At 58.1% G+C, this 22,047-nt stretch overlaps 1 protein-coding gene across 4 annotated transcripts; it reads right to left on the bottom strand.

Annotated features, from left to right (window-relative positions):
* Positions 1-831: 831 nt before the first annotated feature.
* Positions 832-15,110, bottom strand: CACNB3 (calcium voltage-gated channel auxiliary subunit beta 3). Of its 4 annotated transcripts, XM_012522486.4 has the most exons (14): positions 10,229-10,393; positions 9,545-9,689; positions 6,306-6,428; positions 5,893-6,015; positions 5,352-5,467; positions 5,064-5,128; positions 4,826-4,845; positions 4,554-4,634; positions 4,375-4,433; positions 4,122-4,231; positions 3,673-3,824; positions 3,344-3,439; positions 2,687-2,836; positions 832-2,215 (listed from the first exon to the last, which is right to left on the bottom strand). In XM_012522486.4, the coding sequence occupies exons 2-14, from the start codon at positions 9,647-9,649 to the stop codon at positions 1,901-1,903; spliced, it is 1,515 nt and encodes a 504-aa protein (XP_012377940.1). In that variant the 5' UTR covers positions 9,650-9,689; positions 10,229-10,393; the 3' UTR covers positions 832-1,900. The 4 variants fall into 4 exon arrangements, with proteins under 4 accessions (XP_012377940.1, XP_058163891.1, XP_004446990.1 ...); XM_058307908.1 differs by lacking the exons at positions 9,545-9,689; positions 10,229-10,393 and adding an exon at positions 15,059-15,110; XM_004446933.4 differs by lacking the exons at positions 9,545-9,689; positions 10,229-10,393 and adding an exon at positions 13,895-14,059.
* Positions 15,111-22,047: the final 6,937 nt, after the last annotated feature.

Below are 22,047 nucleotides of genomic sequence, written 5' to 3'. Positions count from 1 at the left end.
AGCTAAACTCAGCTACCAGGTTTTCCCTGGCACTGTAGAAGACAAGAAGGGTAGCACTGGGCATGGAAAATGAAATCAAATTGAGGGCCTCGGGTGTCTGCTGGTAGGCTAGGCCCGTGGGTGGCAGTGGAGGGCAGATGGAAAAGCCGCTGGCCGCAGGATCATAATGCTTTTTCCACTCCCCTGCTCCGGCCCCATGGAGCTTGTAGCCCTGGCCTGGACACCTGCTGGGGGCTTTGCGTGTGGGTGAGAAAGGACAGCAGTTGCAGTATGGCAGGCAGTCGGATACAGCCTCGCACCCTGTGGCTTGTGCCCTCCTCCCAGGCTGCAGGACCTCTGCCGGGGGTTCCCTGACAGCCCGAGTCCGCGGCTGATGGGAGGGGAAGGTGGACACCAGAGGCTTCCAGGAGCAACGAGCCGCCGGCTGGGTTAGGTTGTGAGGGCGCAGCAAGGCCTGGGGACTCCCACAGAGGCCCCTCTTGTTCAGGTGCTCTTCCTCCACCCTCAGAATGCGACGGGTACAAGGAGTTAAGTTGCAGCTCCTAGGAGCCTTTGCGGCCTGAGGCAGGGACAGTGTGAAGCTGTGATTAGGTGGCCTCCTCACCTCCCAGAACAAGTGCCATCTGTAAATGTCTCCCTTCAGAGACCCGGGTGGGAGGCCGGGAAGCGAGCATCAGGGAGTGTGGTGCCTCCCCCAGCTCTGCCCGTTCCTTCCCACTCGATGGATCCTGTGAGAGGAGGGAGGCCACGACACTCCATTACTTCCTCCAGGCTGGGGCCAGGCCAGGAGGAGCCTGGCTTCCGGAGTCAGCAGACAACAGAAGCCTGAGGGACTGTGCATGGTGTTTATTAGTGATGGCAGTGCAGTGGGGACAGGGTCTTGTGGAACATGCTCTGCAGGTCACACACTAGAGCCATAAGGCGAGGGTAGCCGGGTTGACAAGGCCTCTGGGGTCTGTCCACTGTGTCCCATCTCTCCCCATCTAACTCTAACTTAACAAGCAGCAGCTATGAATGAGGGAATCAAATTGGGGGCTCATATCTCCCAGGGGGCATGAGGGCCAAGTAGAGAGATGATGGGATGCAAGGGCAAAAGAATGAGGGGGATGAGGCCCTTGAAGCTGTTCCATACTTTCTGTGCTACACATGCCCTCCCCCGCCCCAAACCCCAAGTCAGGACTGGCTCCCGCCCTCCCTTTGCTTGACTGTCCTCCTGGTCCCCAGTCCTGCCAGATGTTAAGAAGCCTCCTGGCAGAACGAGGAGGGGCCTTCCCTCCAAAAGCTTCAGCCCGGAGGTCCCTGGCCTCGGCCTAACCTGCCGGCTGCTCGTCTAGTCCTCGGATGCCCCACCCCGGCGGGGAGTGGAGTGCCACCGAGGGGCTCTGAATCTCGTTCCTAACGCACGGCAGTGAGGCGAGAGGAGGCTCTTGGACCCCAAAGCCCAACCCCTGAGCCCTTCGACAGTCAGGACTTGTGCCTGGTCAGGGGTCTGGTTTCTTCCTCAGGCCACACTGCCCCCATCCCTCCCCTCTTGTCACTTTGAGGGGGCATCCGTCCCTGAGTCTGGTGGGAAAGTCCCTGCTAAGGGGATCCTGGCCTGAGGGCACTGCCCGGTGGGGCAGCTTCTTGTGCAGGAGGAGAGGGAGGTGCCAGGGGTGCAGAACACACAGCCAGGACCCGGAATGGGAGCCTAGGGGGGGTCACTGTGCCCGGGAGGTGAGGGGGCCCCCTGCTTCTCCCAGAACCTTGGGACCCCAGGCAACCCCGGAGCTGGGCCTGGGCAGGGGTCGTGGGGGCTGAGCCTAGTGCCGGCCGAATGCCAGTTCTAACGCCAACCTGCCTGGAGGGGGCGCCCCGGTCAGCCGGGCCTGTGCCTGCCTGCGGAGGGCAGCTGGAGCGGTCAGTAACTATCCTTGGGCCAGGGCCGGTTGCGCTGCCAGTTCCGGTCATTGTGGTTGTGCTCCGAGTCCCGGGCGAGGAGCCGGTCCTGGGGGTCATGCCCGTTAGCGCTGGGCAGCCCCGAGGTGTGTTGGCGGTGAGGCTGGTACAGGTCCTGGTAGGCATCTGCATAGTCCTCCTCCAGGTGGCGGGAGCTCCGCTGCGAAGATCCCGTCCAGGCTTGGCGTGAGCTCTCGCTGGCCTCATCTGAAGGCATCAAGCTGTCCCGCTCCAGGGGCGAGTGCTCCTCGCCACGGTCCCCCAGCAGCTGCTGGTTCTGGGGGCAACATAAAGGCTCTAAGGGGAGCGGCCCAGACCTCACCTGGCCTCCCTCCCTCCTCTGGTAGGGTGGGGGGATTCTTGGCCCTCAGCTCTCAATTCCTGCGGCCGGAAATAATGCAAGGAAGGGAAGTCATGCTGGAGCGTTCTTGCTCTTCGGATTTGGAAAGCTGGAGTTTTTTGACTCCCCCCAAATTCAGGCTTTGCCTTTCAGATACACTGGAGAAAGGTATGGTGATTGTGTTTCCCTCGAGCCCTAGAAAACTAACCTCTGATTACCCGTCTCGCTGACTTACTCCCTCTCATCAGGAAGTTCCACTGCCATCTGCACTAGTTCTGGGTCCAGCAGAGCTGAGAGCTCTAAAACCCCTCGGCCTTCTGAACTAGAGGCCAAGGACACGCCTCCGCTTTGGCAGGCAGCACTTCGGTTGGCTTGGCCTGAGGATCTGGGCCCACTGGAAATGGTTACCTGAAGGCCAGCGATGGCACTGGGAGGGCCCAGAAGACCAGGGCCAGGGGCCGGGTGGTGGGTGGCCCTCCAGTAAACCTCTAGGTACTCAGCCAGGTGCTCACAGGCATCCTCCAGCTGGTTCTCATCCAGAATCACATCAAATGACTCCTGGGAAGGAAGAGAAAGGGGAGAATTTTGGACCCCTCCTTAGCAGCTCCTCACCCATCTTTACTGCTCCTGCAGCCCTGGAGCAACAAGAGTGGGCACAGGGGAAAGTGGAGGTGGCTTGGGAAGTGGATGTGGCTCAAGTGACTGAGCTCCCGACTCCCACATGGGAGGTCCTGGTGCCTCCTAGAAGAAGAGCAAGACAACAAGCTGATGTGGCAGGCAGGTACATCAACAGGAAGATGCAACAGGAGACACAAGGAGGAAAACAGAATGAGAGTCAATAAAGCAAGGAAGGGAGGTGATTCAAGTGATTAGGGGCCTCTCTCCTACATGGGAGGTGCCAGGTTTGGTTCCCAGGGCCTCCTAAAAAGAAGACCAGCACACGAAAAAAAAAACACAGCAAACTGCAAAACAATGCGGGGGCAGAGAGAAATAGATAAAATGAATCTTTAACAACAACCACAACAACAAAGGGTGGGCACAGGAGTAGCTGATCCAGGCACTCACCGGAGGGCACTGAACCAGCTTATCGTATGCCATCATCTGGACAGTCAAGTGCTTCATTTGTGACTTCCCTCGGGAGCGGATGAGGCGCTGGAGTACCTGAGGTGGGAGGGGAGGGCGAGGTCTGGATTCTCTCAGGACTCTGGAAAGCACCAGAGCTTGCCCCTCCCCATCTGTGACATGGCATCAGTGGCAGGTGAGGATGAGTCAGAACGGTCAGGAGCAGCAGGGAAGGGTAACTCCCGGGTGCCCTTGGCAGGGACAGAGCCGAGCTGTACCCCACTCTGGAGGGGCGGCCCCGTGGGCCATCTCCGCCACCCCTGCTGGCTTACCTTCGGTGAGGAGACTTTGACAAAGACGATGATGGGGGCCAGGGAAGTCTTGGCCAGCTGCGCCGGATGGTTGATGGTATCCGCATCCAACACCACCAGCTGCAGGGATTTGGCCAGCTCGAATATGCGCTCGATCTCACTCTGTACTTCCGCTACGGAAGGAGGGGGCAGGGGTGCTCACCAGCGGCCCCACCCGCTTTTTCCGCCAACAGGGCGTGGGGGGTTCCCGAGTGGTGGAGGAAAAGGAGTGGCAGGGAGGTGGGTGTTTGTCAAGACGCTCGCAGGCAGAGGAGCAGGGGATTCAGGAGACGGGGGTGGGTTTTACCGAACCTGCGGCCCAGAGAGGAGGAGCTGGGCAGGAGAGCAAGGAGTCGGGGAAGGGAGAAGGTAGGAGCGAGCCTCTCACTAGCGCTAGCGGGCTGAGCAGCAGGGCGACCGGGACTTCTCACCAATGCTGGAACGGGCGGAGGAACGCTCAATGATCGTCCTCTTGCCAGGGTTGTTGAGCACTGACCGCTTCGCCAGGGAGAGGTCAGCTGTGACGCGGGTGATGGAGATCCTGGGGTGGAGACGGAACCACAGCTCACTTCCGCACCTAGAGCCTCAGGCCCCGGCGAACGTGCCCTTTGGAGAAGACGGGCCTAGGAGCAGGCAGGGATCTTCTCCGGTGTTCTCACCCCACCCCAGGCCAGGGCGGCTTACCTGCCATCAAACCTATGCTTGAGGAAGTCGAAGAGAGCCTTCTGCATCATGTCTGTGACCTGGCAGAGGGGACGGACCTGACTTTGGGGACTTAGCGCACAGGCCCTGGGGGGAACGCCCTTCCTCCTGTCTCCGGGGCCTCCCTGTGGCGGGCTGTGGGGTCGGGCCCCCGCGCTCACCTCATAGCCCTTGAGAGAGGGGCCCACCAGCACGACAGGCCGCATGGAGGGCACCACATCGTACGGGGGGACATGCTCCGCCTGCGGAAGGAACGTGCCAGAGTGCGGCCCGCGCCTGACCCCTGCCGGACTTGCCTGGGGGGCCGGTTTCAGAGGTCCAGGCTCTCCCTCCCTTTCCTATTCCCCTGCCCCTCCAACAGTGACGGCCAAGAAAACTGCTCCCAGGGCCAGAAGCCCCGAGCCCCGCAGCCCAGGCCCGCTCTTTGACTTACCTGCTTCTGCTTCTGCTTGGCTTTTGGGAAAAGAAAAGAAAAAGTTAAAAATCAGTGAGGGAACAAAGGCCCGGGGGGCATAATACTCCCTTCCCCAGGGGAGATACTGGGCTTCCCCCTGTTCTTTTGATCCCTCCAGCAACCCCTTCCCACATGGGTAACCTGGGGAGAGTTCTCCCTCCCCCTATGTCCTAGTCACCCACCTACCCAAGGTGGGCGGCGCGGGGCGGGGGGCTACCTAAAGATGGAGGAGGGGAGCGTCGGTTGCCAATGTCACTCAGGCTGGAGGGGTTCCCGGATCTCCTGAGAGCAGAAAGGGAGGCCGGAGAGCGTCTCTTTGTGTCTGCGCATTACTTAGTGGTCACATGCATGTACGCGTATGCTTGTAGAGCAGGGCGTGTACAGCAGTGCGTGTTATCGGGGGGCGTGGGGTACGTGCGTACGCGCGGTGTGTGCGCCGGCTGTGTACTGTGGTCAGTGTGTGCTCGTCCGGGTGAGTGAGTGCTGAGTCCCGCCCTTCGCTCACCTGGCCTTCTGCTCCTGCTTGAGCCGGATGCTCTCCAGGCGCTGGGGGCTGGGGATGAAGGCCACGTCCCCGCCTTCCTTCACTAGCCGCCCGATCCACCAGTCGTTGCTGTACTTCTGGGGGTGGGATGGAGGGGCGCGGGTCAGTGAGAGGAGCCTCAGCCCCTGCTCTTCAATGCACAGGAGCCGGGGAGGCACTGCTCCAAGCGGACGGAGGAAGGCGGTGCGAGGGAGGTAGACAGGAGAGGGTGCCAGCGGGAAGGGCAGCGGGGCCTGAGCCGTCCAGGAGTCAGAGGGAGGCATCGCGGCCGCCACGCGGCCAATCTAACTGCTCACTCGACAGACAGGGAGGCTGAGGCCCAAGCCAGGCCGCAGAAGGGTGGAGACGCTGGGGTTCAGGTCTTAGATGGGGCAGGTGTAGGGATGCGGGTTAAAGACAAGAGTTGAGGATGATGGGTTTGGAGACTGAGGACCTAAAGAAGTAAGAGGCATTTGGGGTAGGAGTGGGGAAGTTAAGTGGCGGAGGCTAGGGGGTCGATCACCTCTTTAATGTGCAGAAAATCTTTGGCCTCAAAGTTGACTCCAGAGCCCTGGACTGGGCACTCCTCATCCAGTACGCCACAGTAGCTGACATTGGTCCTCACAGCAAATGCCACGGGTTTGTGCTGGAGAATGTGGCCATCGGCGCAAGTGAGAGGAGCCTCGGACCACCCCTCTCCCAGTTTCAGGACTCTGTCCGCAGAGGGCTGAGGCTCCAGCAGAGGAGCCTGGCGTTGGTCAGCAGCTCTGCCCTTTACACACACGTGCGCGCATGCGTGGACACACACACACACACACACACACACACACACACACACTCCCACCCAGCCTGCCCCGCGACCTTCCAGGACTCAGGGCCGAGCACAGGCTTCCACCCAGCCTGGCCTCCCGTCTTGCCCCCGGCCCCAGGCGATACCTTGGCCCTTTCGAGCTGCTGCTGGGCCTGGCTCTCCACTTCGCGCCGGGCACTCTCCCGGTCCTCCTCCAGGGAGACGTCCGAGTCTAGAGATGGGCGGCTGGTATAGGAGTCGGCTGAACCCTGGGAGAGAGAGGGGCTGTGACCCCCAGGCTCCAGCGCGCAATGCGCTGCGCACCCCCAGCCTCCTGTCTCTGATGGGTGGTGGGGGGTGTGGAGGCTGGGCCTCCACTGCAGGAAGGTCGGCCCAACCATCTGTATGAAGGTCTGGGCCCCAACCCTATGCCTAGGACTACTGTAGCTTTGCCCAGAGTCTGCCACACTTCTTCCTGCCCTTTCTCCCTTCCACCATGTCCTCTGAGGCAGACAGTAGGGAGAGAGACTAAATATGATATACTGGAGACGATTCTGAATCCATGAGACCCAGCCCTCTTGTTGACCCCTGCCTCCCCTGAAAACGCCGGGCAGGAGTCCAGGCCACCGGGAAGAGTCGAGAGAGGCTGGCTGGCGTGGTGCTGGGCCTGAGTGTCTGGATACAGCCATCCGCCCCCCTAGACCTCACCTCCCCCAGTCGCTACCCTTCCAGGGGAAAGAGGAGGGCACAGAGCTGTCAACTCCCAGAAGTTATTTCCCCTTTACTCTCCCTACCCGCTGCCTTTCCTTGCTGGGGCAACTGGCCAAGCGTGGGCCGCCAACAAGACACAGGCTGAGAAGGCAACACAAAGCTACTCCCTGGGCACAGGCGAGGCTGGGTCCTGCTTACCCCCTGGCCCGCATTTCCCCCTCAGTCCCCAAGCCAAGGGGACATCTGGCCCTGGAGAAGGGCCACGCTCATGCCAGGCAACCCAGCCAAGGAGTCAGACCCTGGGATGGCCAGGGTGGGGAGGTATCTTTGGTGGGCAGAACAAGGAAAGTCTCTGAGCCCTGCCCATAGCAAGGGTCTCTGGGCAATGAGGATGCATTTGCAGAACCTAGAGCTCATCTTCAGGGCGATGAGAGAGATGTGGCAGTGAGCAAGGGAAGCTGGGACAAGAGTAAGAAAGTCAGGATGTCTGAGTTTCTCCTTCAGTCTAGGGAGAAGGGAATCTTTACTTTCTGCCTCAGTTTCTCCCCTTTATGGGCCAAAGACAGAAATGATGCTTCCCTCATTTCTGAGGTATAGGTGGCAAAGAGAAGGTGCGAGCCTAGATAAGGGGTTTGTGTGTTTGTGTGTGTAGGGGAAGAGACTTTAAACCAGCTTCCAGAATGTTTCCAAGTTGAGGAACATTCCCTCAAGTCCACTGAGCATAAACACCTCACAGAAGGCAGCAGAGACCAGTCTCTCAGTGGGAACCCACACCTGCTATCCACCTGGCCTCCGCCCCAGCCCTGCCTTGGGCAAGAGGCCTTGGCAGCTTGGCCTCAGCCCAGGCCCCAGAGCCTGAGCTATAGACGCCGTCCGTGGTAAACCAAAGACACGAAGAGAGCACAAGCAGGAAGAGGTCTTTAGTTTTACAGAGGAGTAGAGTCTACCTGCTCTTTCCCATCTCTCTCTCCTTCCCAAGTGGAAGAGAGGTGCTCAATCACCTGAGCCACCTCAGCCCCCGGGTTTGTTGTGTCTCCCTGTCTTTCCTCTTGGTGTCTTTTGTTGCATCATCTTGTTGCGTCAGCTCGCGGCGCCTGCCCGCCACAGCTCGCCTTCTCCAGGAGGCACAGGGAACTGACCCCGGGACCTCCCATGTGGTAGACAGGGAGCTCAATCGCTCGGAGTCACATCCAGTTCCCTCCCATCTCTCTTGAGGATAAAATGAGGCTTGCTTGGCAGCAGGAAGGAGAGGCTGAGCCCCAGCAGGAGCCTTTGCACTGGCAGAAGGGGAGGGACTTTCCCGGGGGTCTTACTATAAAGACCTCTGCAGGACACACCTCTCTGACATCTCTAGATCAGGGGCCAGTAGGCTGCAAGCCGGAGGAAAGGCAGGTGGACCACGCACTTTGAAAAGTAGACACCAGTACATTAGTGCTGAGCTGGGAGAGGAGCCTAACCCTGACGCCCTGCCCTCTAGGCTGCCGACCTACCAGTAATCTTGATGTCCCAGCCTAGGACGGGAAGGACAGGCTCTATCCCTGAATATTTAATAGGCTGTGCCCAGAACAGAACCCCTGCTCCATCACTCCCAAGTCCTCAGGGCTCTCATCTCCGAGGCTCTGGCCTCACTGGGGCAGGCCAGGGCCGCTCTGCCAAGTGCACTCTGGGGCCTTGTCTCCCCCATCCCCTGCTATGCCCAAACAGTCAGAGACTCAGTACTCTGGAGCTGCCAGGAGCTGGCACAGTGCCCTGGTGGTGCCCCCCTTGCCTGGTGAGTGTGTGGGCAGACTGCAGCTCCACTCTTGCCTGGCACGGGGGAAGGAGAGGAGGGAGATGAGCCGATGGATTTATTTAGAGCCTGATCTCCCTCCTACTGCTTCAGAGGGGGCCTCAGGGAGAGCAAGGAGCCAGGCAAGAGAAAAGGACGTGGGGGCAGGGGACGCAGGAACTAGAAAGGGGCAGGGAGGGAGCAGTACGTCCAGATACTGCCCCCAAACGCCATCCACCTTGCGGCAGCCCCTGCCTTCACTCCAGGAATGCAAAATACTTCCTGGCCCCCTCCAGCCCTACAGAGAGGTTCCTTCTCCGGCTTGTGTTGGCACCCTGGGCCATGCCAGCTGTCGCTTCAATTGTCAGAGAAGAAGTATCCACTAGGGCCTTGAAAATGATCCGCTCTAGCTGCTAGGTGATTAGCCCCAGAGGCCCGACGGGGAGCTGGCCCAGCAGAAGCCCAGGCCCAGGAAAGGACTGACAGCTGCCTGTTCTGAGACCTAGCACTCCTCTATCCTGAGCCTGGCAGCAGGAGGTGGGAGAGGGCTTGAACGGACTTCCTTTTCAGACCCAGCAGTGCTGGCAACCACACAGCTCTACCCTCCACACCAGTCAGGGGGCCCCTTCGAAGACATCGAGTGATCCCCTTCCAACCAGGCCTTCTTCAGGTTAAAGGGAAGGTGGGTAGCTCCAGGGGGCTGAGCAGCTGCTCTCCATCCTTGCCCATCTTTCTAGGTACTCTCTCCGAGCTCTGAGATCCGGGAATCACTGCCTAATGAAGTGCTTTGTCTCAGTGGGTCAGGAGATAAAAGCAAAGAGGAGAATTAAATATTTATCGGTTGCCTGGTTCTCTGAGCAAGGAGCTTCCTCTCCAACCCCAGGCCCTCAGCTCCTCTGGCCTCACCTCCAGGCCCTCCATGCTGAGCAGAGACTCAGGGTGCCCGCTGCTATGAGGGAGGCTCAGCAGGGGCTGTTTAACGGATGATCCTTGGTCAACTGGCCCACCCATGTGCTGGGTGCCTGGGTTTCAGCTGGTATCAGATGCTGGGCTAAAGGAAGGGTGAGGAGAAGAGGCAATGTGCAGGGAGGGAGGGAGGAAAGGGCTAACAGAGATCTTCAAGTTTTGGGATCCCTTTTGGTGAAGAGGCTGGGACCAGATCCCTGCTGCTCTCCCAGGGTCCCTGATTTTTTCTGGACTTGGGGCACAGGTCTGGAATGTCCCCCTCCTCCAGAGCCCCAGGTTCTCCTGCAGCTGTTGTGTTCAGCTCCCACAGATCCTCCTCTTGGAACTCGAGACGTTGCGCCTGCCCCCTCTAAAGCCTGGGTGCCCTTAGCCTCCACCCCTCCTGTCCCATGCTTTGGAGCCACCTGCCCGGCCTTTCCCCCACCCTGGCCCCTTCTCGCACCCACCCGATGCCCCCTTGGTCTAGGACTGGGGCACTGGGTAGCCCGTGGCTCCCCACTTTCCTAGAGCGCCCCCACCCCTGCCCTGCCACTGAGGCGTTTTTTCAAACTCCTGAACTGCGGGAAGGGTCCCGAGGAAGGGAGGTGTCGCGCCAACTTCCCCACCCCCACCGCGGGCACTCACCGCCTCCGAGTCCTCAAACCCGGGCACGTAGGAGTCGTCATACATGGGGGAGTCCGGGTGGGGGGGAATCGCGCGGCGCCGGGGGCGGGAGCGGCCCGGAGGCAGGGGCGAAGGCAGCGGCCGCGCCCGAGAGATGCCAGCGAGCCCCGCAGCCCCGCGGGCGGCGGCGGCGAGCGAGAGCGCGCGAAGGAGGGAGCGAGCCGCGAAGACCAGCTGCTCCCAGCTCAGAGCCCCGCTCCCCCTCCACTCCACATCCCCCCCACCCCAAACCCGGCTGGTCCCACCCCAGGAGCCGCTGAGGAATCTGGCGCCGGCTCCTCCAACAACAGTGCCCGCCCAGCCGCCCCCCTCCCCGGGAGAGGCGGGGGTGGCGGCGGGGGGCGCAGGCCCCTGGGGGAGCCCGGGCCTGGGCCGGGAGCGGGTGGTGGCCCGGAGCTGGGGAGAAGGTGGGTGCCAGAGCACCTATGGGGCAGAGGGGCGGCGGGGCGGAAAGGGAGGAGAGACTGCGGGCGGGGCGGACCCAGGCTGGGAGGAGGCGGGGCGAGGAGAGATGCGGGGACCGAGACGCTCCGCAACCCAGGAAATACTCCGCCGGGAAACAAAGGGCTGGCGCGGGGGAGGGGACGGGGCCCCGAGCCGGGGAGGGAGACGGGGCTCCAGCCGGGAGAGGGGAGGGCGCGGGTTCCCGGGAGGCAGGAAAGAGAGAGGAGAGGGACGGAGGCCGAGGGAGGATGGGTGGGGGGGCGGAGACCGGGAAGTGGGGAGACTGAGGGAAGCCGGGGAGGGTGGGGGAGGGGCGCCGCCCGCGGGGGAGGAGCCCCAGGTGAGAGGGCGGCGTGTCTGGGCCCGGGCTGTTCGGGTGACTCTGAAAACAAACCTCTCCGTGGCCCTGGGGAGGAATGGGTTTGGCGACACCAGGCCAAGGCCCTGAAAGCAACCCCTGCCCCAACAGGTGCCCGGAGATGGGGCGGCAGCAAAGCGTCAGGTTGCCCAACAGTACTGGGGGTGGGGGTGGGGAGTGGGGGGCTGGGCTAGGCGGCAGGTTTCGTCCTAGTCTTCCTCACTTTCCTGCCAGGGACTGTGCCACGCAGGGCCGAGGCACCCTCTTGGGAACTGGAGTCGGGAGAGGCTGTCTTAGGTGGGCCCGCAGGGAGGGGGAAAGAAGCAAACCAGAGGGTGGAGGTAGGGGGAATTGTTGTGGGTGGGATGCAAAGGAGGACCCTGGCCACAGCGGGTCTGGGAGGGGGAAAGGGCGAGCCTCCCCGGATTCTCTCCTTAGCAAAAGGTTGAGGGGTAGGTATCCAGTGTTTCAGGGACCACCCTGCACCAGTCCCTCTCCTTCAGAGGAGCCCTTATCTTGAGGAAGTTTCCCCAAAGATCTCCTCATTTGAGCTGCCTCCTCTTTTCATCTCCTGAGCAAAATTAGCCCTTTGAATTCTGATTGATGGCCTAGATCATCCCCCCCCCCCCCCCCCCCCCCCGTGGGCGGTGATTACACTCTGGGTGAGGCCTAAGTACCTGGGCTCTCATCGCTGAGCTCTCAGTCCTCCATTCCCAGTTTCTCACACCCTCATTGTGAGGATGAGGTAAGAAAATGGGGGTGTAAGGGTCTCCATAAACCAAAAGTCCTTGCCCAATTGTGAGGGATTATTATTAGCACCTTAATAACCATTTAGTGATGCTGCTGCTTTCCCTCTCAGTAATGAGAGGGAGGAAAGAGTTTAGAATAGGGGCCCCTCTGTCCAAGAGACAGGGGTGGGGAATGGGGGGGCGGGTAGCAGGAAGGGGGATGTGGTATAGTGGCTGATAGGCGTTTGAAAGTCAAGACACCGGCCTGTTACTTTTGGCCATGCCACTAATAAGCTCTGTGATCCCACGAGTCCCTCTCCCTGAGGCTGTTTCTCACTCCTTGAAAAGAGGAGGCGGGGCTAGACTTTCTTGAGGCCCTTTTAGCTTTGAAACTTGGAGTCCCTGAGATAGGCCACTAAATGCTCCTTACCCGTCTCTGCTCACTCATTTATGTATTTCTTCCACAAACCTTTATGGAGCACCTGCTCTGAGTAATTCCCAGTCCCTCCCTGCTTTAGCTCTAGGATGAGAGGAGACTCCGGAAGCCAAAACCCTGAGTGGGTTTGATGAAATCTTTGGTGGAATTGCATGGGAGAGTAGATCACCTAAATCAACCAGCTTCACCTCTGTGTCACTTGTTCGTGTTTCCTTGGAAAGGAGAAGAGAAGGGGCTTTATCTTAAGGCTATCTTTAGTCTGCCTTTCACCTGTCTACCCTTGAAGGTGGTCCAGCCGAGCCCAGCATCTTCCTTCTGCTGGGTTTGGCAAACTGGTCCTGGCTGGAAACCCTCCAGTGGGGGGAGCCAATCACTATTTCAGGTGCAGTCTGCCTTCACAGCTCCCTCTCCCAAGTCAGGCATCATTTGGAGTTACTATATATTGGCTGCTTCTGGATTGGGAATCCCCAGACACTCTGCTCTCTCACTGATGTGCCCTCTCCCACTTCCTCAGAATTCCTTGTAGCCTCTGCTTTCACTCTCTCTGCCTCTTCAATTTCTTCTTTCCTTCCAGAGGGGCAGAGAGGAGGTATGAGGAATGAAAGAATAAGAGGTGCTCTCTTCAGGAAGAGGAACCCAGTGAAGAAGATGGATGCTGAGGCAGCTGCTTCAATCCCCATCCCTGAATCTACTCTGCTGGCATCTGCTTTGGGGGCTCTCCCTACTCCCAGGGCGTCCTGGGGACTGCAGATAACAGTGGATCTGCCACCAGCAGCCCTCCTTCCCCATACACCTTGTTGTCCTCATCCCCATCTGGGACAGTGTGCCCAAGTCTGCTCATGAGGCATGAATTGCCATGCCAACAAACCCCAGGAGACAGGTCCAAGCGCCTGATACCTGGGCCCGTCCCCTGGGTCCTGCAGGAGCTTCAGAGCCTCCCTTTCTCTTTCCCATACCTCTGGGTTGCTACCTAATGCCCCCTTCCGTGTCTCACCTCACCCACACCTGCTGGTCCAGTTCTCAGGCCAACCCCGTGGCTTCCCGTGCCTCGAAGGGCATGTCAGTATCCCTAACCATTTTCTTTCCCATGCCTGGGCCTAAGGGGACAATGCTGAGGGCAAAAGGGGATAAGGGTCCAGAGCCACCTTAGGGGAAGATTCCTCTTGCCTAACCCTGCCTGGAAGAGAGCTATTAGACTGGCAGCTGGCAGGTGCCGGGGCTTCGGAGCAGGACAGAGAGGGCGAAGCCTGAATAACCAGGTTTGGGAGCTAGATTTCTTGGGTGCCTCCAGAATACATATTTGAGTTTCTTCTCTCAGTGCTCCAGGAAGCTGGGCAGATCCCAATCCCTGAGCATTGAAGGGGAAATCAAGGCAGGGAGACAGACCCTCAGGAAAGTCCTCCCTCCAGGAGTCCCCAACAGCTGCGTTCTAGCTGCTAAGCTGTCCCCAGAGAATTCAGGGAGTGGCACCAGGGATGGCTTAGCAGAGCCCTCCCCTGTCCATCCTCTAGTCTAGCCCCTTCCCCAGCTTCCCAGGGCAGTCCTCCCCTCCCCTCCCAGCTAAGGAGCTGACAGCTCTGGCCTCTCCCTCTTCCCCTCTTAGCCTCCCCTCCTCCGGTCTCCCTCCCCTCCCACCCATTAGGGAGGGGGCCCGCGGTTACCTCATTCAGCAGAAAGGTTGCACTGGAGTCAGAAAAAGACATAGACCGGGCTCGCGGTCTCTGCCCCTCCCCCGGGCCCGGGGCTCCGAGGCGGGAGCAGGACCGGGCCGCGGCTCCGCGCACGGGCAGCCGCCTGCACGCCTGGTCTCGCCCCACGCCCGCCCGGCTCCGCCGCCCGCTCCCCTCCCTCTTGCCGGGTTCCCTCCCCCTTCCCTCCTCCCTCCCTCTCCCCTGCTGTCTCGGCGCCTCTGTCAGTCTCTCTCGCTCTTCCTTCGCCTCGCCTTCCAGCCTCTCTCCCTCTCCGACTCTTCCTCCCCGCTCTGACCTCTGCTCAGTTTCTCTGGGCGCCTCCCACTGCCCTTCCAGCCCCATCTCTTGCCCCCCTTCCCTTCGCCCCCTCCCCCCTCCGCTTCTTCCTCAACTCCCACCCCAGCACGGAAAGGACTCTGGAGCGCCCATCGCCGCCACAGAAGGGCGAGAGTGGCTCGAGGCTGCCTTCATTCTTGAGCTTTAGGCGGAAGCTGCCCGAAACAGAAATGCTCCGCGGACCCCGCCGTGGCCTCCAGCAGGACCACGGCGGAGGAAGGGCCCGGAAAGGAAGAAGGCTCGGGGACTGCTTGCCTGCCCGCGTGCCGAGGCGCCTGCTCTGGGTTCCGGGCAAGCCCCGCTCCTCCGCCCTCCCGGACCCTGTGGCTCCAGCGGGATCCATTTCGAGACAGCGCGGGCGGGATGCGCCCGGCGCCGGCGCCCCTGCTGTCACCCCCCCCCCCCCCCGGTCCCGGGTTCTGGCGCTGCGGCCTCAGCCTCTCGGAAGGGAGGGACGAGGCGAGGGGGCTCCTCGCGGGCGGGCGGCGGCGCACCCCGGCTCGCCCGCCCCGGGGGCCGCGCACGCCCCGCAGGTGGCTGCGCCCGCCCGGGGTCCCGCCGCTCTCCCCGCGCGGCCGCGCCCTGCCAGCAGGAGGCGCTGTCCCGACCCGAGCCCGGGGGCGCGGGCGGGGGCCAGACCCCTCCGCAGCCCTCCCTCCCCGCCCTCCCCGCCTCCTCCCCGGAACTGCCGTCCCCCCTGCAGACCCCCGGCCGAGGACCTCAGCAGGTGCCCTTCCAGCTCCACCCCCGCGGGGTTCCCCCGAGAACCGCGCCCCCCGGGCCGCAGCCCGCGCCTACCTCCATCCTGGACTCGGGGGCGCTGCGCCTGAGCCGGGCAGCGCCCTGGCCGGGACTGGGCGGCCGGGAGGACAGAGCCGCGGGGCGCTCGCTCTTTGGGTCAGTACCCCCTCCCCGCCCCCTGTGGCGGGCACGTCAAACAGGACAAGCCCAAGTTCTGGCGGGGGAAGGGGGGAGGGGTAGCCCCGTCCGGCTCTCTCTCTGGGCCTCTCTCACTGGTCCGTCCACCCCCCCACACACCCTCAGGCCAGGACCCTTCCCCCCCTTCTCCACACCAAAGACGGTAAGTGGGGGGAGGTGGACAGATACACCCTGACACCCAGTGACCTGGAGCCCCGACTGCCCTCGCAGCCACCTAGAACTCTTCCCTTTAGGCACCGTCGGCCCCGGCCCTTCCTTTAACCCATTTCCTTTGGGGTTCCCGCTTCGCACCATCCTCCCGCCCTCTGGGGGTCTCGGACCCTGTCCCCCCCTCTCTGCTCTCTCCATTGCCCCCATTCCAGAGGGAACGGAGATGGGGAAGAGTCGGTTCTCCTCTGGCCACCCCCAGCTCCTCCTCAGGCTGGACATAACCGTTGCCAGGGCGCCTCAGAGGTGCGGTCCCATGGGTCACAGATCCCCTGCCCCCACCCCACCCCCACCCCCACCCCCACCCAAGTTACCTAGCGTCAGCTTTTCAGAAGAGAGAAAGAGGATGTATGTGAGGACGTTTTAATGATTTTTTTTGTGTGTTGCTTTGGTTTTGTTTTTTGGCCCTAAGAGAGGAAGCAGAAGCTTCGCCTTCCATTTGGCAGTAAGAGCTTGAGGGAGAGCCCCCCACCCCCATTCCTGCACCCCCTGCTGACCACAGCTAATGGACTAGCTCCTCTGGGCCTTGGGGCAGCTTCAGTTTCCATAGGAGAAGGGGGGGGGCGGTGCTGGCCAAGGCGAGCAGTTGTCCCTGGCCCCTCCTTCCCTCCCTCCCTCTGTCTCGGAACCTACAGACTAGAAAACCGTTTCTCCACCCCTTACTTTAAAATAGAAATATCAATTACTTCTCTGGGCCTATCAGAGGGAATCTGAGGTGCACATGGGGGCAGTTCTGCACCCTTTGCTTTTTCATTTCCATTCCAGCTGTGGTACCGCAGGTCCCTCTCTTTTCCCACGGAGAGAAGATAGAAATCTCAGAGCCAGAGCCAGAGCCCAGCCTTAGAGTCCCCAGAATGTTCCTCTTTCAGGGCCCTGTGTGTGAGATGACGGGCAGGACTCCCTCTTTGCGCCTGGCCCAGGACCCTCTTCCTTGCCACTGGAGCTCCTACGGCACCCTGCCCCCCCTCCACCTCTGGCTCTGATCTCAAGCCCCGCTCAGTGTGGAGTCCCCTGGGAACCATTTACAGCCCCCCAGGGCTTCCCAGGTACCCTGTATCCCTTCTTGGGTTCAGCTTACGCTCTCTTCTGATCTCCCACACCCCGAGTTGTCAGCACCTCAGGATGTTTGACAGGATCTCTGCTAGGCTTTTGGGTTAGCGTTTGGGAAAATTTTAAAAAGATGTCCTCTCCTGGGAGACACAGCTCTGCACCACGGGCTTGCCTAACTGATCTCGGGCTGGATTTCAATCCCCATTTGCCTCCTCAGCAAGGCATAAACAACTGTATTTAGTAGCTTTGGCATTTGAAAAATCTGTGCATCATGAAGATAAGAGAAGACAGGCCACCATATCCATCCCTTTGTATTTTTTCTACCTGGACCAATAAAAGGCGTCTACCCCTTCTCTTCTGAAAAGAATATGTAAGTAGCTTCTACAGGGAATCCCCATGGTCACTTTCAGCTGTTACTCTGGGAAGTTCCTCCGACATCAAAACTCAATCCCTCCTGCTGCAATCTCTGTCTTCTTTGACCGGGCTCTGCTGCTGGGCCCATGGTGTTATTTGACGCTTCCAGGCACTTTTGGGCTCCGTCCCCTGATGCAGCATTTGCTATAAATACGTCTGCAGAGTTTCTTTCTGAGGTGACCAGCAAGACTGCACTCTCCTTTCCATGCCAGGCCTGTCTGTAGAGACTGGGGAGTCACCTACGGCTTCCAGAGCCCACCCTGGGCCCCTCTGGGCCAGGCAGTGTGGCTGCCCTGTGGATTCTGGAGTTCCTCCTGGTACCTGGGAAGGAGGGGAAATGAAAGGCCGGAGTTGCTTGGTTCTCACTCTCTTGCTGCCCAGACTGACTCAGCCTGGCACACAGTAGGTGCTTCACCTATGTTTATTTTAGTCTTAGATCTCAGTTTCCCCTCTGGGTCCAGTGCATGTGATGACTGGTTCCAATTCCACGGAGTGGGTTGGAGTGAGGAATGAGGCCGGGACATGAGGGCAGCTCTCGGGTCTTGCCCCAGGTGGGGGAGGGGGTCCCCAGTATGGGTGGGGGGGAAGAGGGGCTGCCTCGCCTTTGCAGCTTTTCTCCTTCACGAGAGACAAAGCATGTCTCTTGCCAAACTCCTACCACCTTAGGACTCTAAATCACAGCACTGTGCAAAGAGTTGTTCAAGTCCTTCCTCCACCCCCACCTGGTTACAAGCCTTGTAAATGTCAGAGGCTAGCCAGGGAAGCAGGGCTGGGGTGGGGTGGGGGAACCCCTGGAAGATACTCTGAGATATTGGACTCAGATTACAGGCCAGAGGGGTGGGAGCCTTTGGGGGAAAGCGTGTCCTTGGGTGGGGGCAACTGTGAAAGATCCCAGAGCTTCTGCGAGCCTGGAACAGAGAAAGTTGGTCACCCATCAGGAAGGTGAGACTGCAGATGAGAGGCAGAGGGTGGCCTCAAGAAGCCTCAGAAGCAAGGGGGAAGAGGTTGACCTTGGCATGTGCACTTGGAGTGGGGATGAAGGCACCAGGTCTAGATGCTTCCCTTCTGCTCCTCCGGCACTCTGCAGTTCCTGGGTGCCTTTACTTCACATTGGATCCCTGACCTCAGCACAGAGCAGTGTCTCTGCCCAACAAAGAGGAGGGGGAGCGGTGCCAGCAGGGGGCCTGAAGCTGGGTACACTTCTGCTTGCTCCCATTAGCCCTCTGTGCTGACCCCGAGTCCCTCCCCCTCTAAATAGAAGGATCTGGGATGTGGGAGGCAGTTCTAGCTCTGAGCGAGGGCACGGTGCCCGCAGCCTCCTCGGGAATGAATTATTAAGGAGGGCATGGTGCTAGCCGCTCAAAGCTGCTGCCCCTTGGGCCCATCATTGCTCTGCCTCTCGCCGCTGTTTTTTTCACCAGCTGGGAGGGGTACGGGACCTTGGGGCCCTAAGAAGATGATGTGAGGGAGAGGCGGGAACGCAATAGAGAGGGGGGATTGGGGATGATAGCTGGAAAATGCTTATTAAAATGTTTCCTTTATTAAGCAGCTCTAAAAAATTCATATACTTTCTCCAGATCTAGTTGAACTAGTTTCCTATTAACCTAATCTTAGTAGTTTACTCTTTGGTCTTAGTTCCTAGAAGGGGAATAACCAGAACTTCCCAGGTCTACTCCCAGGAAAGTCAGAAATAAGATAACGTCTCTGCAAAATCACAGGATGGTGCCAGGAGCAACTTACAGGCCAGGAAATCTGCAAGGGCCTTCAGATAAAGGGCTGTGACCCAGGATATCAAGTAGGAGTTTTGTACACAGCAGATAACACGGGAGACTCCGTCGTCACCCACAAGGCAGGAACGCGTCGCTCAACCATCACTTGATCCTCCACCCTAATTCCCCTATAAAAACCCTAGATCCCTTCTCACTTTGAGCTGGTTTTAGGGAGGATTCCCCCAGTTCCTTGCTTGTGCACTTGCAATAAATCACCTTCTCATTGAGAGAAATGTTTCTCCTTTGTCGTGCAGGATCGGGCAGGCCCTTCTGTTGGAAACAGCCGTGCTTACGTTAAGGGGGCCTTGGGTGTTGCCAGATTTCCTCGAGGTTCTTGGCTATGTCACATAAAATAATTTAAGAACATGCCAGTTTAGGTAGGCCAGTAGTTTATTAAGGAAATGAACACAGAAATGGGCGAAAATAACAAATTATGGGTCCCAGGTATACTTGTGGGCTGGTGCAGGCAGGGAAGGGGGAGAAAAGGGGTGATTTAGCTTTTGCGCTTGCTTTTTAAACCGTTAATTATTCCTCCCACTTTCTAATGCTCGGGGTCCCAGTTGTTTGCTCTTTTGATTGTTACCCCACCTGTCAATTCCCCAGGGGGGTCCAGTGATAAGGCTTTTTCTTGGTCCTGGATGATCAAGGAATTCTCACTGGTTCCTCCAGTAGCTTTCTGGTAGGGGTCTTTCTCTCAGAGGATTTCCAGGTGGAATTCCATGGTTATGTGTTTCCAGATTCATCTTTTCATTCCCTAAACTAGCCTGCGTCACAGGCTCCGGGAGAGGAGAGGGCTGGTAAAGAGTTGTGGCCCCCGTCGTGGATCAGGGGGGCTCTCTTCAGACAGAGGGAGCTGGCAGCCACCCTGGAAATGGGTTGGAAGGTAGGACTGGCAGGTGCTGATCTGAGTGGCTCCTGCATGTTGGAGCTCTGGACTCCCATGTGCTCAGGTAAGAGTCAAGGGAGGCTGGATCCTTCCTTGAACGAGCTGGAATCAGCACCAGTAAGGCGCGCTAGGTCATTCAGGGTCCCACCCCAGAAAACAAGGTCCTGCCCGGGATGGAGGCAAACTGCAGCTCTGCTCTGGGTATTTGTAGGGTGTAGGGTGGTGGGGTACAGTTATGTGTCAGGGTCCTAGACAGGCCATCTGGCAGAGAGGAAAGAACACAGGATTTGGAGTCCTGAAGGCCAGAGCCCAAGTCCTGGTTCTACCACTTACTTTTTTTTTTAATCCCGCCCCGCCCCCCCACCTGTCTGCTCTCTGTGTCCATTTGCTGTGTGTTCTTCTGTGTCTGCTTGTATTCTCACCAGGAGGCACTGGGGATCTGTGTCTCTTTTTGTTTTGTCATCTTACTGTGTCAGCTCTCCGTGCGTGTGGCACCACTTCTGGGTGGGCTGCGGTTTCACTCCGGGTGGCTCTCCTTGTGCAGGGGCCACTCCTTGCGCGGGGGCACCCTTATATCGGGGCATCCCTGCATAGGCTGGCATTCTCTGCACGCAGCAGCACTGCGCATGGGCCAGCTCACCACGTGAGCCGGGAGGCCCTGGGTATCGAACCCTTGGACCTCCTATATGGAAGGCAGATGCTCTATCTGTTGAGCCACATCCGCTTTCCTCTACTATTTACTAGCTGTGGGCAAGTCACTATCAGAGAAACTGTTTTCTTACCTTCAAAGACGGGAAAGAACAATGCTTGTCTAACAAGAGGTTCTGTGAAAATTCAACAGGAACGTTTGTGTTCCGTAAAATGTAATTTGCCATATAAACTGGAGGTGAGAGGCTCATAAACAACATGTAGTGGAAAGAACCTGTGTGGAGTCAGTGACCTGGGTTTGAGCCGGGCCCTGTGACTAATTCACTGAAGGACCTCTAAGGTTAGTTACTTCCACTTCCGAGGTTAAATGTCTTGCCAAAGGCCACAATTAGCCAACGGTTGGATCTAGATTCAGACCCAGATCTTCAGATTCTACTTCCTGGGTTCTTTCCATTGTGCAGCGTGGGCTGGATTCTCCACTCCCACATGCCTTGTGCTCAGAGCTCGGGACTTCCCCTGAAAATCCCACACACCCGGACGCCAGCACCACAATTGCTTCATTCCTTTGTATGCATGGCCACACCCCTCTCTCCTTCAGGATTAATGCAGAAAATAAATCTCTTAACTTGCCCCCGAGACAGCATGAATAATATCATGGAGTATTTGGACCTGCAACCTTACAAATAACCTCTTCTTATTGCAGAAGCAGTACGTATTTGTATTCGCCAGCCAAAGAGGTGCTGATGCAAAACACCAGAAAGTGGTTGGTTTCTACAAAGTGTATTTATTTGGGGTAGGTGCTTACAGATACCAGGCCATAAAGCATAAGTTACTTCCCTCACTAAAGTCTATTTTCACATGTTGGAGCAAGATGGCTGCTGATGTCTGTGAGGGTCCAGGCTTCCTGGGTTTCTCCCTTCCAGGGTTTTGCTTCTCTCTGGGTTCAAGGTTCCTTCCTTCCCAGGGCTTGCTTCTTCCTGGACTCAGGGTTCCTCTCTTCCTGGGGCTTGCTTTTCTTTCCTCTGTGAGTTTACTTCCTGGGGCTCCAGCTTAAGGCTTCAGCATCAAGCTCCAACATCAAAAACTCCCACATCAAAAACCCTCCACTCTGTCCTTTGCCATGCCTTTATCTGTGAGTCTCCACCCACCAAGGGGGTGCCCTAATGACATGGCCCAATCAAAGCCCCAATCATAACTCAATCATGCCCAGGTACAGACCAGATTACAAACATAATCCAATATCTATTATTGGAATTCATAACCATATCAAACTGTTAGAGTATAGATTATAGAAAATTAGAAAACACAACCGAGCAACAACAGCAAAAAAAAATTGAAACATCATATTCCCACTACCCCTAGATGACCGCTATTCACGCTTTTGGTGTATATCCTTCTGTATTTTTTCCTTAAAAATGTTCAAAGGAAGGTACAACTCCATTGTGTAAAGGGCACAGATCTTAAATGTACAACCTGACGAATGTTTGCATATGTGTATGCTCACGGAAGGCCTAGAACATTATGCTCACCCTGGAAGTCCTCCTCAGGCTCCTTCCCAGTGAGCATCCAGCTCCCATGCGAAACAAATCTTCAGAGTCATCACCATCGATTCGATTTGCCTGTTCTTGAACTTCTTTGGAACAGGATCATAGAGCTGCACTCTTCTATATCTGGCTTCTTTCCACAACATTATATTTTGGGATTCATCTTTGTGGCTACATTTACCAGCAGTTAGTTCTTTTTTATTACTGTGTTGTAGTCCATTGTTAGAATATACTGTAATTTATCTATGCTTTCCCCTGTTGATGAATCATTTAGAATGATTCTGATTTTGCCTATAATGAATGCTCTTGAACATGTCTTTTGGTAGACAT

Source organism: Dasypus novemcinctus, chromosome 12 (assembly GCF_030445035.2).
Source record: "Dasypus novemcinctus isolate mDasNov1 chromosome 12, mDasNov1.1.hap2, whole genome shotgun sequence".
NCBI lineage: Eukaryota > Metazoa > Chordata > Mammalia > Cingulata > Dasypodidae > Dasypus > Dasypus novemcinctus.
Note: the sequence above shows the minus strand (reverse complement) of the source record. Positions and strands in the feature narration are given on the sequence as shown.